The sequence below is a fragment of the Acomys russatus genome, chromosome 31, assembly GCF_903995435.1.
Source record: "Acomys russatus chromosome 31, mAcoRus1.1, whole genome shotgun sequence".
Classification (NCBI taxonomy): domain Eukaryota; kingdom Metazoa; phylum Chordata; class Mammalia; order Rodentia; family Muridae; genus Acomys; species Acomys russatus.
Genome location: NC_067167.1, coordinates 36,968,377 through 36,985,042, shown reverse-complemented (window position 1 = coordinate 36,985,042; position 16,666 = coordinate 36,968,377). Strand labels below are relative to the sequence as shown.

Below are 16,666 nucleotides of genomic sequence, written 5' to 3'. Positions count from 1 at the left end.
ATATATATATATTTATGTACAAAGGAAAATGAATATTGAGTTTTCTAGAAACTTCTCATATCTCAAGATCCATCAGTGGAATGCATCCTTCTGGGCTGCATGTTCAGACACTGGTGTTGCCCTTCTCATTCCTGTTCACTGAGGGGGGAAGACATGCACCCTCTCACATCTGCTCTTAGCATCCTTCACGTCCTATCCTGGGAATTTCCCCTTTGAGTAAGGGGAAGATATTTAAAGGTTAAACAACTGGCTTGTCTTTTCCGTTTCCTTCCTCTTTCTCTTCTCTTCTTCTGCAAGAATTTGCAGAGTTCCAAAGAGAGCCTATGCATTGAGACACACACACACAGACAAGTTTGTGCTCAAGGTGTTCACAGTCAGGTGTGTTGGCGTACTCTTAATTTATTTCTATGTTGGGTTCCTTATACTTCATTTTCCCTTTTCCACCCCAATCCCTTCCAATACCCCAACACTAGGTAGGAGAGAAAGCAGGTTAGTGGGGAGAAGGGGCGTAGTTGTCCTTAGCTCCTTCCTGCTGTTCAGGGTCCTCGGGTTCCTTGGGGCGAGTCCAGTCCTTGCTCCCAGGGTGTCTCCAACTTCTCGTCAAACTGCATCATCAGCAACCAAGAGCAGCAGAGGTGAAGCACCAACAGCCCTCTTCCTTTTCAGAGCCCCCAGTCACTCCCAGGGGCTGGCTTTTATCTGCACTGCCAAAGATCACGCTCCTGCACAAGGTAGTTCCCAGCTGACAAAGATCACTCACGTGCCCTCTCAGGAGGCAACTATCAGGTGTGGACAAACTGGAACAGCCCCCATATTCCACACCATACTTCTCAGACTTGACACACAGGACATTTTGAGGTCCGAGGCTTTTGGTGGCTTGGTCTCAATTTCTTTTTAGGTGACTAAATTTACAGCAACTGAAGCACAGAGCATCTTGCTATCTGAGGCTTTTGGCTGCTTCCAGAAAAGTCAACAGTGGTAATCTTGTAACCTGAGGCTGTTCCTCTGGCAGCTCAGTCTGTTCAAGGTTAACCTTTTTTCTTGAAATGGGCTGTTCCTCTTTAACCCTTTTGCCCTGTAAGGCCTTCTGCTCCTCCTGGCTTCCCAGCACACCCAGGAGCTGTGGGAACATAACCCTGAAAGTGCACGGAGCAGGACAGGGCGGAAATGGTGGGAAACTCCGGCTCTCAGGTACCGGGTGTCCTTCCTTTACCAAAGGCACTTTTTGCTTTCCCTTCAACCTTTACCCGCAAACTCTCTAGTTGCCCAGCCAACTCTGCAACCCTTTCCAAAAGGAGAGAATTTAGCGACACTTTTAGTTTTCTATTTCACCCACTCACAACTTTTCCAGTTGTTCAGTCATTCCCCCAACCTTTTAAAAACTGGAATGCAGGAGGAAGACAATGAAACAAAACCAGCGACTCCCCTCTGGGGGTAATGTGGGAGAGAACCAGTGGCAGAGGCCACATTAAACCTTTTGCTCATATCCTGGAACAGCATATTCATTTTTCCACAGCCTGCTGCCTCCTCTACACCATTAGAACCCAGATTTTCCATTATTCCAAGCCCTATGTCTGGGCGCCAATTATAAAAGTATCTTTTATTTGCCTGTTTCAATTGTTTTCTGGGAGGCTCACTGCCTCCTTCTACTGTCCTAGACCTAGTCCTGGAAGTTTCTAGCCTCTCTACAATCTAAACCTAGGTCTAGATTGTTTCCAGCCTCTGAAAATTACTGCTGAATAAGCTCACCCTTGTTCTTTCTGAGCTCTGGGCAGGCTGGTTCAACTCAGCTGTTCTGGCTCAAACTCTTCTCCCAGCTGACTTATTCAATCTGGCTTCTCTCTCAGCCTCTGAATTGCTCTGCCTGGCCTAAAACTAACTCAGCCATCTGCTCTAATCTTCTGGCTTCTTGTTTTCTGGCTCATTCTGTCTTCACCTGAGTTCTCTCTCTGCAACCCATCTCTCTACTACTGTCCTGGTAAAACTGCCTCCTCTCTCTGAAAAACTGCCTCTTAAGCAGCTTCCCTTTCCTCTCTCTTCTTGTGTTGGGCATATCTTATTCTGTGAAATCTTCTCTGATTTGTCACCTTTTCTGCCACTCAATTAGATATCACTTTCTAACACGGGTGCGTCTATGTACAAACTAACTTTACCTTCATTTGGTATTAAAGGCATGTGCCTCCACACCTGGATCTAAGCTTTTCTTTGCCTGAAACTTGCTCTGTACCAGGCTGGCCTTATACCAGAGCTGAACTCAGATCTGCTCGCCTCTGTCTCCTGGATTCAAGGCATGTTTATATCCTAGCTGGATCACACCGACCTAGAGGTCTTTGGATGTGATCTCATGCCAGAACAGCCATGTTCTGAATTAACATTCCTCTACACAGGTGAACAGTGTGTAAGCAAGCCCTTCCACCTAGTGTAAAAAGTGCAGAAGAAAAGAGAGTTTTCAAGAAAGATTGTCTCCCAAATACTGTACCCACTTGCTTCCGCTTCCTGTCCTGAAAACTAAATGTAGAAACTTGAATATAGACATAAATGTGAAAAACAAAAACAAAACAAAAGTCAGTTCCCTGTGGTGGTTTGAAGATCTTCTCCACAGTCTTGGACATTTGAGTACTTTGTCCCTAGTTGGTTGTGCTGTTTGCGGAGGTTTAGTGGGTGTGGTCCTGGTGAAGGAGGCATGCCACTGCAGGTGGCTTCTGGGTTAATAAAGTAACCCATCCCTCTAGGAGTTGCCTTGGTCATAAATTAAAAAATCATCACGAGAAAACACTTTTTTGGTATTCATATAATATTGATAATAAGATGTAAATTTATTTTAAAAACATTAGCTGGCTTATAACTACCTTTAACTATAACTCCAGGGGATTTGTCACCCCCCCTTTGGGTGCCTTCATACACAGGATAGTGCATCTCATCTATACCCTCAGGTACATACACATAAAAAAGAGAAATGTGTAAAAAAGAATTAAATCTTGGCTGAATACTTGATCCTGAAGGACCCAGAGCATCTCCATTCTCTTTTGGAATTGTTCAACACTTGGACCTTGTCATCCCTGAGGCTAAGAATGTCTTTGCATAAATAAATAGTATGTAATTGCAGACCCGTGTTTAGGGACATTTTAGAAACCGTTAGAAATTCTTTCCTAATCCCAAGCCAGGATTCATTTAATGACTTTTTTTTTTTTTTTTTTTTTTGAAACTCAAACAGCCAACCCAAGTGACAATCTTTAATGTCAAACATTCAAACACCATCCACCCAAAAGGTACACTAACTTGGCATCTTTGTGCTAAGACGTGGTGGTAGGAAACTACTATAAGTCCTTGCTTTCTTGAATGATATGTTTCTCTAAGTGCAAGAAGCTTTGTAGACAAGTGAAAGCATGCCTGTGTGCCATAGTTTTGAATGAGGGACCAAAGCCATCTTAGTTGGTATTGGGTGGTGTGATGACAAAGTGCGTATGGGGTGTTCAGAAGCAAGGCCACACTGAAGTGGCCTGCTGGGTTACCATCAGGTGCTACCCAAAACACCCAGAACTCAGTAAGCATGTTCTTTTGAATTAATTTTTGATGGCTGTGCAATCATGGCTCTTTTACTATTGCCAGCCATTTTACAACTGTCACACATGTTTATGTGATCCCCATAAGGTCACATTTTTAAGACACTGTGGCTGATTCATTCCTCAATGAAACTGAGTTGACAACCAAGGCTAGCCATCGCACTACCAGGTGATTGCTCTCAACATGTAATTTCAAAAGGTTTATTTGGGGCTGGCGAGTGGCTCAGAGGTTAAGAGCACTTGTTGCACTTCCTGAGGACCCAGGTTCGGTTCCCAGCACCAGATGTGGACACACAACCATCTGGATCTCCGGTTCCAGTGCCTCCCGACCTCTTCAGGCATAGGCACGTGCATGGTGTACATTACAGGCATGCATGCAAAACTTCTTACACATGAATAATCTAAAACACTTTTTAAATAATAAAAAATCGAAAGATTCATTTTGCGTAGTCCTGATACTGGAACAGTTCCCTCTTTAAAATAGCTTTGGAAATGGCATATTCTACTGTAGACAGAGTGGCTGCCCTGGCTCTGCCCCCACCCCAGTGATCTGATGCCTGTCTTCAGCTGCCTGGGTCCTCCCCTTACAGTTTAGACTCACTTCTTTTCTGCATGGGTCTTGTTTCTTTCATGTAATTCTAGGATGGCAGGGCGATGGTGCACAGAGTCAGACAGTTTGGAATGTAAGCACTCCCCTCTTCCTTATTCCTTCTGTTCGCCTGTCTTAGCCTGTATTTTCTATCTTTTACCCTTGACTTCATCTGTCAAGTAGAAAAAGCATCCTTCTGGGCTGTCATTGGTGTTCAGAAGAACATAGAAAACGTCAATGGATAGCTGGTATAGTGGTCATTATTTACCCTTCGCTGCAAATATATATTACATGATTTTTCCCAAATATGGAAATATACAAGTTATTAAACAACCAAGAAGGAGCAGTTTTATAGTTCTGCCCATTTTCAAGCACCTCCAATGCTGTTTGAATGAAGGCTGATGCTCATCATTTTACTGCAGAGTTTGTTTGCTTCTATTTATTTTTCTTCATTTTTACTCAGTCTAACCAGACTATCCAATTTAATAGGATCTATTCTGTAGGGAAGAGGCCATGGCACAGGCAGGGTAGGAAAAGCCAGTAGGAACAAATGCATCCTTGACTCCACGCCCTAGTGATGGCGGGACGAAATTCTCCACAAGACTGTTCCCCGACTTCTCGCCTAACTCTCCTCTGAAGGTCCAGGATAGGCCAGAAACCAGACGCCAACATACATGCGGTTGTTTCATCCTTGCCCCTGGTTTCTGAATGTTCACTTGTAATGATTTTTATTCTTACCCCAAAATAAAGGAAATAGGATCCTCAGCAACCACATCGGAGCCAGGCTTGGGCTAGGCACAGCTGCTGCCTTTTGGGCCTGTCCTCACCCAAGTCGAATTGGCATCAAAATAGATGAGGAGGAAGATAGATGACAGCGCAGTGAGGGGGCCTCTTAGGACTGCCCAGCAAAGGAATGGCCTGTCCCTGCAGTTCTGAGTCTTCACCCCTGGATATATTCACACAGACATCCGCTGGTGACTGATTTTAATTGTTTAAATATTGCATAAGCAGTGCTGAGAGTTACCCTAAGGTACATACATCTAATGCCTTTGATTAGCACCTTTTTTTTTTTTTTTTTTTTACTCAGACTCTAGATGAGAAATAAAGCTACTATTAGCTTCTAACTAATCAGATAATAATGCTTCCTTAATATGATCCAGACTGTCCCAGGACTTATGGAGGGCCAGAATAATAAGGTTTCTTACTTTGGAATGGTCAGGAAGGAATGAAAACACATTTGAAGTGAAGGGGTAGCACACATGTAATATGCCTTGGGCCAGGGCCAGATGTGCATCACTGACTGAGGAGCATGAGCCATGGCCCTGGGGAGGAGGCAGCTGTGAGCTATGGGGCCTTCTGGGATGGTGGTGTAGTTTGCTCAGGCTGCCATGACAGAATGCCCCTGACCGGGTGGTGTAAACAACAGACATTTGGTTTAGTTTTTGTTTTGTTTTGTTTTTGTTTTTGTTTTTTTAAACACTTTTGGAGGCTAGAGGTCCAAGCTCTTGGTGTCAACAAATCTAGCTTTTTCGGAGGTCTTCCCTTTGGCTGCATAAGGTCACCTTCTTGCCATGTCCTCGTGTGCTCGCACAACGGGTCCCCTGGTGTCTCGCTGTCATCCCCTGCTCTGATGAGGACAGCTGTCAGGTTGGACGAGCGCTCGCTCACTGCCTCACATCCTCTTAATCCCCTCTTTAAAGGCCATATCTCCAAACAGAGTGGCATTCTGAGGAAGAAAGTGTTGGGTTTTCAACATACAATGGGGCGTGTGCAACTTACCCGTAACACCCTCTCGGGTGAGGGTGAGAATAGAGTAGATCTGGAGGAAATGGGCTAAGGTGTGGGTGAGTGTGAAGGTGGGGCAGGGTGGGGATGTGTTCACCTCACAGCTCAGTCAGCCTTTTATCATCATGAAGAAGCCCTCATGACTGACAGATGTTTTTACTCTTCAGAAGACAAAAGCAAATCATTCCTGACAAGAAATGCGCTTATCAGCCCCAACTGGGAGAGTGACTGTAAGTTGACATTTAATTGACACTCTGTTTGCCCTCTGGGACTAGGCAGCCCCACAACATTGCGAGCATTACTGGAGTGAGCAATGGGAACAAAAAGACAACCACCCTACCTGCCACACCCACCACCACCAGACAAATGGACAGACAGACAGACACACACACCACACACCACTGTGGCCACACCTTATAATCTAGTCAGTTTGAATATTAATGAGGCATTCAGGAAGGTCACCTGCAGCCGGATAAGCTGCAGTTGAGCTCCTTGATTTTAATGATGTCTTTGAAGTTCCCGCCTTTCCCATTTGTTCTGACTGTATTTTTAGTTCTTCTTCTTCTTTTTTTTTAAATTTCCCGAAGCAGACTGCATGTCACATCGTATCCCCCATCTCTAGTAAATTCCAGTTTAGCAGGACTTCTATAGTCCAGAAATTCTTCTGGATGTGATGCGGGCTGTTTCTAGCAGCCTGAGATTTTAACTAACAGTCTCTTAAAATTTGCCGTAATTACTCATCTCCGAAACAAGCACAACAGCCTTGTCCTGACCTTCTCTTCCTTTTCTCATTTGGGCGGGGGACAGGATTCGTCTGTGTAGGACCTTATGTTGGGCAGCTTGAGAAGTAAGCATGCGCACACCCCCTTCCCTCTGCTCAGGGCTTTACTTCATTTTCTCTGCTTCTCTTTGACCCAGGGATTGATACCACCATCACTTCCATTCAGATTATGGAAATCCAGCAAATGATAGACCGCCGGTACTGCAGCAGGATGCTCCACTGCGGGTGGGTAAGCCTCCCACGTTGCTCTGGCTGCTTCTGGAAGTCACTCAGCATTATAGTTTTGAGACTGGAATCAAAACCAAAGCTTCATATTGAAGTCCATGTGTGTTTACGTTGCTCCCTAAGGAAAAGCACACTGGGTACATGGGAGATGAGGAAGTCAGAGTGGTTGGTGCTAGCACATATCAGTAAATCACAAGCCCCACAACCCAGATCTCATCATTTAATAGTTAGATCCAAAGCAAAATCCCGGGGAACAGACTGTCCCTGGGGGCACACACCAATGCCAAAAGTGGATAGTTGATTTTGAACACAAGATGGACACAGGTGACATGACCGCTAAAGGTATGGTTAGAATTGCTGAGAAAATCCAGCTCAGCTTAGTGTATCTATTTTAGGAGGCAAATAATTGTCCAGACACTTTAGACATTTGATGCAATATCCACCCCGGTGTGTACGGCCTGACACAAGGCAGTCATGATGCAGCTAGACACAGAGAATGCAAGTGCTGCAGCAAGTACAAACGCAGACTGTAGACATTCACAATGGAGCTCATGTCCTATCTGATGCTTACCTGCTGGGTGCCTAGACGTGAGGTGTTCCTTTCAGTTGGGCGGGGTCAACCCAATAGATTAAGGCTTCAAGTTGATGGCTTTGAATTATAAAAATAACATGTATTTAAAAATTACTTGTGACACCTATATTTATCATCACACTGAACTCTCACATTAGCTCTAAGAAGTTGATGTTATTTATCTCTGTGTTGCAGTTTTCTGTGAACTAAACATGTTTGCTTTGGATCACCCTCTAGTAAGCATCCAAGACAGATGTTAGGCACCATGGTAGACTGACACTGTGAAGATCGGTCAGATGACTCAGGCCCATTCTAGACTCAAGCAAAATGCTGGTTTTCATACATTACTTTCTCACCTATAAGACAGGGCTATTGTCAGTTGTGTGGGAGTGCTGAGAAGCAGCAGGTATTGGAAGATAAATGACAGGAAAGGAATTTCATGTGTTTAAGCTTCCTAGATGAGCTATAGGCTCGAATACAAAAGCTCTGTGTGTGTGTGTGTGTGTGTGTGTGTGTGTGTGTGTGTGCGCGCACATACATATATATGTGTGTATCTACCAATAATGTTAGGGTTTTCAGCTTTTTGACAGTTTAATAAGTAAAAATTAAATATATTCCTGGTGCACAATGTGATGTGCCTTTTTATATCTTCATATAAAATGCATTTAATTTTAGCTTTTTAATATAGTGATAAGTAAAAATTATACATATCCAAGGTTCACAGTGTGATTTTTTTTAAAATTATTTATTTTATGTTTATTGGTATTTTGCCTGCATGTATGTCTGTGTAAGGGTGTCAGAGCTCTTGGAATTGGAGTTACAGACAGTTATGAGGTGCCATGTGGGTGCTGGGAATTAAACCCAGGTTCTCTGGAAAAGCTACCAGTGTGCTTAACCACTGAGCCATCTCTCCAGGCCCCCATAACATGATGTTTTTATATTCTTAAAGATTGTAAAATGCTGGCTTTTTCAACTCCCTATGTTTTTTTTTTCTTTCACATTTTGGCAATTAGTTTAGTATTATTTAAAGAAAATCTAAAGTGGCCGGTTCTTTTTCCCTTATCTGATCTGTGTTGTTTCCCACCCTGACCATGGAATGGCCAATTACATGGAGTGCTTGGTTAAATACATACATGTCATTCCCTGGAGTGTTTCATTACAGTGGTGGGACACCTCCTTCCCTGTAAGCATCCCCGTCTGGTAGGTGGGCCCAGGGATAAGAAGGCTGCCTTACAATTCCCTCCATCATTGAATGGTAACCAGGGCTATCGCAGTGTGGCTGACTTTCCTTCAAGTATACATATTTTCTGCTAAAAGTGTTTAAAAAGGAAGGTGGCTTATGCTGGTAATATCTCATGTTTTCTTTCCAGGGTGATTTTAAGTTTACTTCATTTTTCTTCTGAAATTTGTTTCTATAAGACAAAAGTCATTTCTTATGCATTTGATTTTGTGTGTTTGGTCTTTCCATATTTTATCTTAAGGCACAAATAAGTTCACACTGACATTGGAGGAAGTCTGTCTCTGAAAACTACAGGAACAGGAGCAAATTAAACTCAAGTCTCTAAATTTACCATATGATATTTTGTAGCTAACACAGTGTGTAGCAATTGTCAAAAATCCCTTTGCAGCTTTTTGGGAGTGTGTTTTGACTTGTGATTTTATTTTCTTCTAAAATTAGGCCTGGACATTATAACTATAATATTCCTGTTAATAGAAACACACCCACCAACGTCAAATTCTCTCTGGAAATCAAGTAAGTATGTGGTTGTATGAAACAATGGTGCTTGCTCATTCACTGAGCAGTAAGGCCCAAGTGTTGTCATAGTTCAGTGAGTTAGGGGGTGAAATGCTGTCAGTGTGTGTTGACTGATAAAGCGTACCAAGAGTGGAATCACGCAGGCCCCTCCAGGAATGAGGGGACTGGAAGCCATATTCTTGTCTGTAGGAAGTCTGATATTCACAGGCCACAGGGTTCTCCTGACAGCCTCCTTTGAACACCAGTATTAACATGGCCCCCAAATTGGAGCTGAACATTTTGGTGACCTCCCAGTGGGAATCAAATGCAGGTGGTATTCATTTGCTTTAGGACAAATGATGAGCCTGAGTTTTGAACCAGGCAGACCATGATTCAAAGTATGTCCATTACGTCTTCATTTTGTGATCTTGGATGAGGCAGTTACGGTCTCTGTGCTACCATTTTTTCCATCTATAAAATGGGTATCACATCACATAATACCACTGCATGCAGAGCTTTTACGAGATATTGTTAACACTGATGAAATTAGTAACTGCCACTTACTGAGCACAGACAACTGTCATATAGTACACATGTTTATAATGGGACATCTAATCCTCACAAACAGCCCTCCCAGAATGAGTTTTTTCCTCAATTTATTCTTGACAGGTAGAACAGTAGGAAATACAGGTCAGACATGCATTCTGGAGCTGGAGAGATGGTTCAGTTGGTAGAGTGCTTGCAAGCATGAGGCCACAAGTTCAATCCCCAGTACCCGCATAAAAAGCTGGGTGCAGTAGTGCTTACTGTCTAGCCAGTCTAGCCTTGGGTGAACTAATGGGTTCTCCTAATATGGTGGGAAGTGATAGAGGAAGGCAGCCAACATCGACCTCTGGCCTCCACACATGCACATGCATGAATACATATTACACATATATTAAAAAACATGTCCTGAATTCACAGCTAGTAAGGGGGCGGTACTACGCCTCTGGGTGTGTCTCCCACTGTTCTCCTGCCTATCTTGTAAGAAGTGTGTAAGGCAATGTCCATTCTGGCCGCCGCGAGGCAGTGAATAGGAGCTTGTTTTATAGCTACAATTCCTCTAAAACCACGGATATGAGCTGTAATTTAATCACCGTGAAGCTCAGATTTCATTTTTCATGTGGTGGTACGGACCAAGCCCAAGCGCATTAGGCATTTGCTCTGCACTGAGCTACCTGTCCAGAGTTTGGGTATTTTTAGACAGTGTAGCTCAGGCTGGCATGGCACTCACAGCTTCTACTTCCCAGGAGACAGGATTCCAGACGTGTCCTGCCATATGTGGCTTGTCATTCTCATACCCTAACTTTCCGCCCACTTCACTCAAACTTCTGCAGGGAGCTTCTCTTAAGAAGGAATTTTATTTAAATAGTTTCTCAGTTCCAGTTGTACCCTTTGCTCCTGCATTTTCACTCTTTCCCCTTTCCTCTAACCTCTCCACTTCCCCGTGCTCCCATGGTTCTGCCCTCCACCCGCCCTCCACCATCAACCACGCCCCTGTGTCCTCGTCCTCCACCATCCACCACGCGGCATGGTAGTCAACTGTGGTTCAAAATATCAAATGGAAGTTTCTAGAAATAAATAATCCTTACATTTTAAACATTTAAAAAAGAATATGTTGTTATAAGTATTCCTTTTTTATTATTTTAGTGTTGTTTATCTCTTGCTGTACTTAATTTAAAAATCATTCTCTCTCACAAGGATGTATGAGAACAGATAGTGGAGGCCAGGGTTGGTGCTATCTGCAGTTTCAGCATCTACTGGGTGTCTCTGAGAAGAAGCCCTGAGGATGAGGGAACTACTTAACTGAGAGCATAGCTTTTTCTTGTTTGGGGGTGGGGGTGGGGGGAAGAGGACGAATCTCATCCTCTTAGGGATGATTAATGAGTCGGCTTTCAGGGAAGAAAGCACCCCACCCCCTTTCTTGTAGTTCTTCTGCCCTCATAACTCTAAAAGATGGTAATTTTTTTATTTAAAAAAAAAAAAGGTAGTTCTTTGACAACTTCAAGCATGTACCTAACGCATTCCGGCTACTCTGTGCCCTGCTCCCTCTCAGCTCCTCCCCACCTCTCTATCCACCGTTCCTCCCTTCGAAGTCATTGCTAATGTGTGCTTGCCGTGTTACTTCAAACAGCACCAACCCAAACCAGGACTTGTGGTGTCTAAAGCCTTAGGGGCTCCAGATAAACGTTAATTCAACTGCCAGTGAGAAGAGAAGAGATATACCCCAAAGCAATGACAACATGTGGTGACAAGATGTTTGGATTAGGCATTAGAGTCATGATTCTAGGCTTAGGACCCTATGGCATGAGTCACCTGAGGGTCAGCCTCTCTCCATAGCAGTGAGGCGAGAGTGAGCCTCCTGCTGTCACCGAGGATCACCCAGCAAAATGCCTGTTTTAGACGGCGCTGGCTATTTCTGTGGCAACTCAACCCAAGCTATAGTTATCTAAGAGGAATGAAACTCAATTGAGAAAATACCTTCATAAGACTGGGCTCTAGGCAAGCCTGTAGGACTTTTTCCAGCTTAGTGGTTGATGGGGGAGGGCCCAGCCCACTGTGACTGGTGCCACTCCTGAGCTGAGCAAACCATGGGGAGCAAGCCAGTAAGCAGCACCCCTCCATGACCTTTGCATCAGTTCCTGCCTCTAGGTTCCTGCCATGTTTGAGTTCCTGTCCTGACTTCCTTCCGTGATAAACAGTATAGTGGGAACATAAACAACATAAACCCTTTCCTCCCCGAGTTGCTTTTGGACATGGTGTTTCATCACAACAACCCTGACCAAGGCCCAGGCCCAGGGAGAACGAGTTACATGCCCAGCAGTTCATCTTCTTATCAAAATGTAGCCTAGTAGAGTCTACTAACAGCTTCTGCCCCCTTTCCTCATCTCTTGAAGCACAACAGAGCCACTGATAGTCTTCCAGTGCAAATACACCCTCGGGAATATATGTTTCCACAGTCAACGAGAAAGAGCCCAAAGCCATGGAGAAGAGGCTCAGATGACCCAGGTAATGTTTTCTGCCTCCTTAGCATCATGTCCTGGTTCAAGCAGACAGCCTTCAGCATACCTCTTCTTCCTGTTGAGGGGAGGATGCCTAGAACAAAGTGCCAAAGCCTGACCCTGGCCACCCCACTTGGCGAGGCATCTTCTCCGCATCTTTAAGAGACTGCAGACTGTTCTGGTGACATACATAAAAGAGAGAGCATAGAGCCTCTCCTACAGTTGTCAAGGGCATGCTGCCCTAGCCTGCCCTCCTTCCCACATGTGGTGTGAGACAGGTGTGTCTCCTTCCTTTCTTAGGGATATCAGCACATTTGGAGCCTCCCAGTGGCCCCGTTCTCCGACAGTGCATACCATTTCCGAGTGGCTGCACCAGTAAGCATGCTTGGGTTTTTTTCTCCCTTTTCCTCTTTAGCAGGAAATTAAACATGCGATAAATAAAAGTAATGTTAATAAAAGTTAATGCTGCCGGGCGTGGTAGCCCACGCCTTTAATCCCAGCACTCGGGAGGCAGAGGCAGGCGGATCGCTGTGAGTTCAAGGCCAGCCTGGTCTACAAAGTGAGTCCAGGATGGCCAAGGCTACACAGAGAAACCCTGTCTCGACAAACAAACAACAAAAAAAAAGAAAGTTAATGCTTCCATCCATCCCTTCCCTGTGCCCGCAGGATTTAGCGGACTGTTCGACGGATCCTTTTTTTGCTGGGATTTTCTTCACGGATTACTTCTTTTACTTCTATCGACGTTGTAACTAATTTATTCAAGTTTGAGGACTTTACTGAAGAAAAGCACTCAGAAATACAGTTAACAGCGACCGGTATTTCCTCTCCCAACGTCTTTTACCTTTCTGTCAAGCACTCGTATTTTTGCTGAAGGACCCTTTCAGGCTTGGCTTCCAGTGGTTTCAAGGGTTAATGAGGAGAATAAAGTGTTTGCTGGAGCTTGAGAAAACAGTGTTTGATTTTTTTTTTTGTCACAACTGGGAAGGAAACACTTCTGTGTTCTTCTCTTATGGAAGATGCTGTGAGGACAAAATAGTTTTACTCTGGTTTGTTTCATTTCTAGGCCTTTGAGGGAATAAAAGGCAACATTAACTTGGACCCATTAAATATGGAGAATTTGTGACAAGGTGGGGGAGGGGTGGAGCTGTGCGAGCAGGTGAATGCTGCGTGATGCTGAGCATGAAATTAGGCAAACTATTGTGTGCATGCGAGTGATATATATTTACATATATACACTTACATGTAAACACTAGGATATAAACCTGTCTTGATAGTGAAATGGATACTGGATTTTCTGTGTGAAGATGATAGAAGCCCTTTGTGCTGGGGCCTTGTTCTGACTTGTGGTGCATATCCCCTTGGAGGGCCAGGCCGGTGCCTGCAGAGGCTCCCCTCCCTCTTTCTGCCCAGTGTCCCCAGGACTTCATGGCCTCTCGTCTTGGGAGCAATGAATGAAAGACCATCCTTGTTAGCAATCACCTCCGGACCAATTTTCTCCATGCTGCTAGCTTTAGAGAGCTGAGTGCTGAGCCACACAACCACAGCTCCATAGCACAGGCCTGCGGGGTCTGGCGTCCCTTTAAGTCACTCCAGTTAGTGAGAACGAGGCTATTTGATTTTGTTTTAATCATCACAGTGGTAACCAGTAGTATTAATGCCTGTACTTTGAGAGTCTATGAAATGCATGCCATGTGGGTAGACATTAACGCTGTGACCTTGACAATCTATCAAAGACAGGGGACTTGATCTCACAGAGACATTTTGACATAAACTTCCTGACACAAAAGGAGTTTACAGTCGTGGCTGGTTGGGACTCTTTGTGGGACTGGCTCAACCTGCAGTCCAAATCCTGGCTCTATCCATGTCTCCTTAGGCATGGTCCTTAACTTCCCTGCATCCTTTGAGTGGCTCTATCCGTGTCTCCTTAGGCATGGTCCTTAACTTCCCTGCATCCTTTGAGGAGCAGGCGAGGATGTAAGAAAGGGTTAGTAAGATGAAGTAGATACAGCAAAGATAGGTTCCTAAGTAAACACAGACTATTCCTGCAGTGCTTGAACACAATGGACAGATTACACTGGGATCACCAAGGCATTGAGTAACTACACACACAGATAAAGAGATGTTTTCATCAACCAGAACCCAAGCTGCATACAGAACATGTGCGTGTGTGTTGCATCAGGCTTAATTTTCTTTTCTGTGTTTTGCAAATCGTTTCTCCTTTACTAACTGCATAGCCTTTGTGCAACATGGGAGAAGGGACATTTCATGATCCCTCAGTTTCTTATATCCACTTTCAAAGCTGCTTCTGCTGTGCCCTGGCATCAGCTTGCCCCCACACAGCTTGGTGCCAGGTACTGGAGTCCTGCCCCACGCCTTACAGCGGCGGCTGTGGCAGACAGACCCATTGAATACACCCTTCGTGTAAAGGAGTGTTTGTCATAGCATAAATCCCACAGCGCACAGACTTGTGGTGACCTCTGGCACACTGACATCAGTTATTGTGAGAGCAGATGCCTCTGGGAGACTCTGTATCTCAAGCGTCTTTCCAGTTGCGAGATGGTCACTGTGGACCATGACAGTTAGTCAGCTTCTCTTCATGCCAGAGGCTGACAGATTTTCCACCTGAACATTCCTAGCCTCTAGTAATTAAACCACCTTTAAGAGTCCTCCTTTTCAAGACTTCTTACCCCTGAGGAAAACATCAGATGAGTCCGGAAAAACATTGTTCCAAATACCTATATAATATGTCTCTAAGGTGTCATGTCACCAGAAACAAGATTTTAGCTAGTAACGATATGTCAGAATTACTTACATGTGAAAAGTATACCACAGTAATGTGTGGTATAACAGGAGAAGGCTGTAGCGATGGTTGAGAGGACTATTGTCCAAGTGTGGGGATCTGTGTTTGAGTCCTCGGCATCCACATAAAAAGCCAGGCATGGCTGTGTACACCTGTAGCTGTGCCACCGGGGCATGGAGATGGACAAATCCTATAAGCTTGCTGGCCAGCTAGCCCAGCCAAAATGATGAATTTCCAGGTCAATGAGAAACCCTGTCTCAAGGCATTGACAGCTTCCTCTGGCTTTCACATGCAGTGAACACAAATGTGTAACACACACACATATACACACACACAGACACATACACACACCCATAGACACACACACACATACACAGACACACACATAGACACACACACACAGACACACGTGCACACACACATATACACACAGAGACATAGACACACACACACATACACATACACAGGAAAAACTGGACAAGGGGTTTATAGGAACTCTGTATTATTTCTGTGATTTTCTGCACTATTGTAAAATTAGTTTATTTTAGAAACATTCAGAAAAAAACCTTTTTAAAATAGCAGAGCAGATGCATCACACACGAACTAAACACTATGACTGATACCGCTGTGGAAATCCAGCTTGGAAAATGGTACTTGTTTTAAATTCCAAACTACTCAAAATATCTCAGTTCCTTGCTTTGCCTGTCATTTAAGATCACATTATGTATATCAGTTTAGTTAATCCCAAAGTATAGAGTATTATAAAATAATCATATAAGTAAGTTCAGTTCTAATAACTTTTGTGGGTTCTAATAAAGGTATTTAAGACTTTGGGAGCTATCTGATTTTTAAAATAACCGAACCATAAAATATAAAACAAAACCATAAAAATTTACTTGTAACAGTTGGCACGTAGACATCCAATGCTCCAACAAAAAAGAATTAGAATAAAAAATTTTAAAGGGATAGATTACTTTTATTACGTTTTCATTCTTTTTTCCTATACAGTTAAAAAGTTACTTATGGATCTTTTAATTTTATGTGTGTGCATGTGTATAATTGTGTGAATTTATGTGCCCCATGTGTGTGCAGAATTCTGTAGGGCAGATGAAGGCATCATATGCTCTGTAACTGGAGTTACAACCACAGGTGTGAGCTGGTATGTAAGCGCTGGGACTGAGCACAGGCCCTTTGGAAGGCCAGCTGGTGCTCTGAGCCTCAGAGCTATCCATCCAGCTCTGTTGTTCTTAAAACCAGAATCTCACTCTAGAGTCTAACCTAGCTTCAAAGTTCGGTGGTCCTTCTGCCTCAGGCGCCCGCGTTTTGGTAACATATGTATGAGCCATCATGCCTTGCTCCCATACAATTTTTGGATTTCATCTTTAGTGATAGAATCTCAATGGTATATTACGTCATGAGATCAGCGAACTTCAAAAGAAAAGCAAAAAAAAAAAAAAAAGTAATTCTGTTAGCACTTTCAAGACCTCTTAGATGATCTCACAGCCCTGTGACTTGAGAGCTAAGAGAATTCTTCCTGTCGCCTCTTTCTGGGCACAAGAAATGAGCCATGCTTTCT

The 16,666-nt window shown here is 43.9% G+C and overlaps 1 protein-coding gene across 1 annotated transcript in view; it reads left to right on the top strand.

The window, feature by feature from the left end:
• Window positions 1-13,223, top strand: part of Myrfl (myelin regulatory factor like) — an 88,838-nt gene extending 75,615 nt beyond the window's left edge. Inside the window, exons 20-25 of the mRNA XM_051139709.1 lie at window positions 6,105-6,167; window positions 6,856-6,943; window positions 9,193-9,267; window positions 12,186-12,297; window positions 12,591-12,665; window positions 12,957-13,223. Coding sequence (XP_050995666.1) covers window positions 6,105-6,167; window positions 6,856-6,943; window positions 9,193-9,267; window positions 12,186-12,297; window positions 12,591-12,665; window positions 12,957-13,043 — 500 coding nt within the window. The 3' untranslated portion in view covers window positions 13,044-13,223. The remainder of the gene's footprint in view (window positions 1-6,104; window positions 6,168-6,855; window positions 6,944-9,192; window positions 9,268-12,185; window positions 12,298-12,590; window positions 12,666-12,956) is intronic.
• The last annotated feature ends 3,443 nt before the right edge of the window (window positions 13,224-16,666 follow it).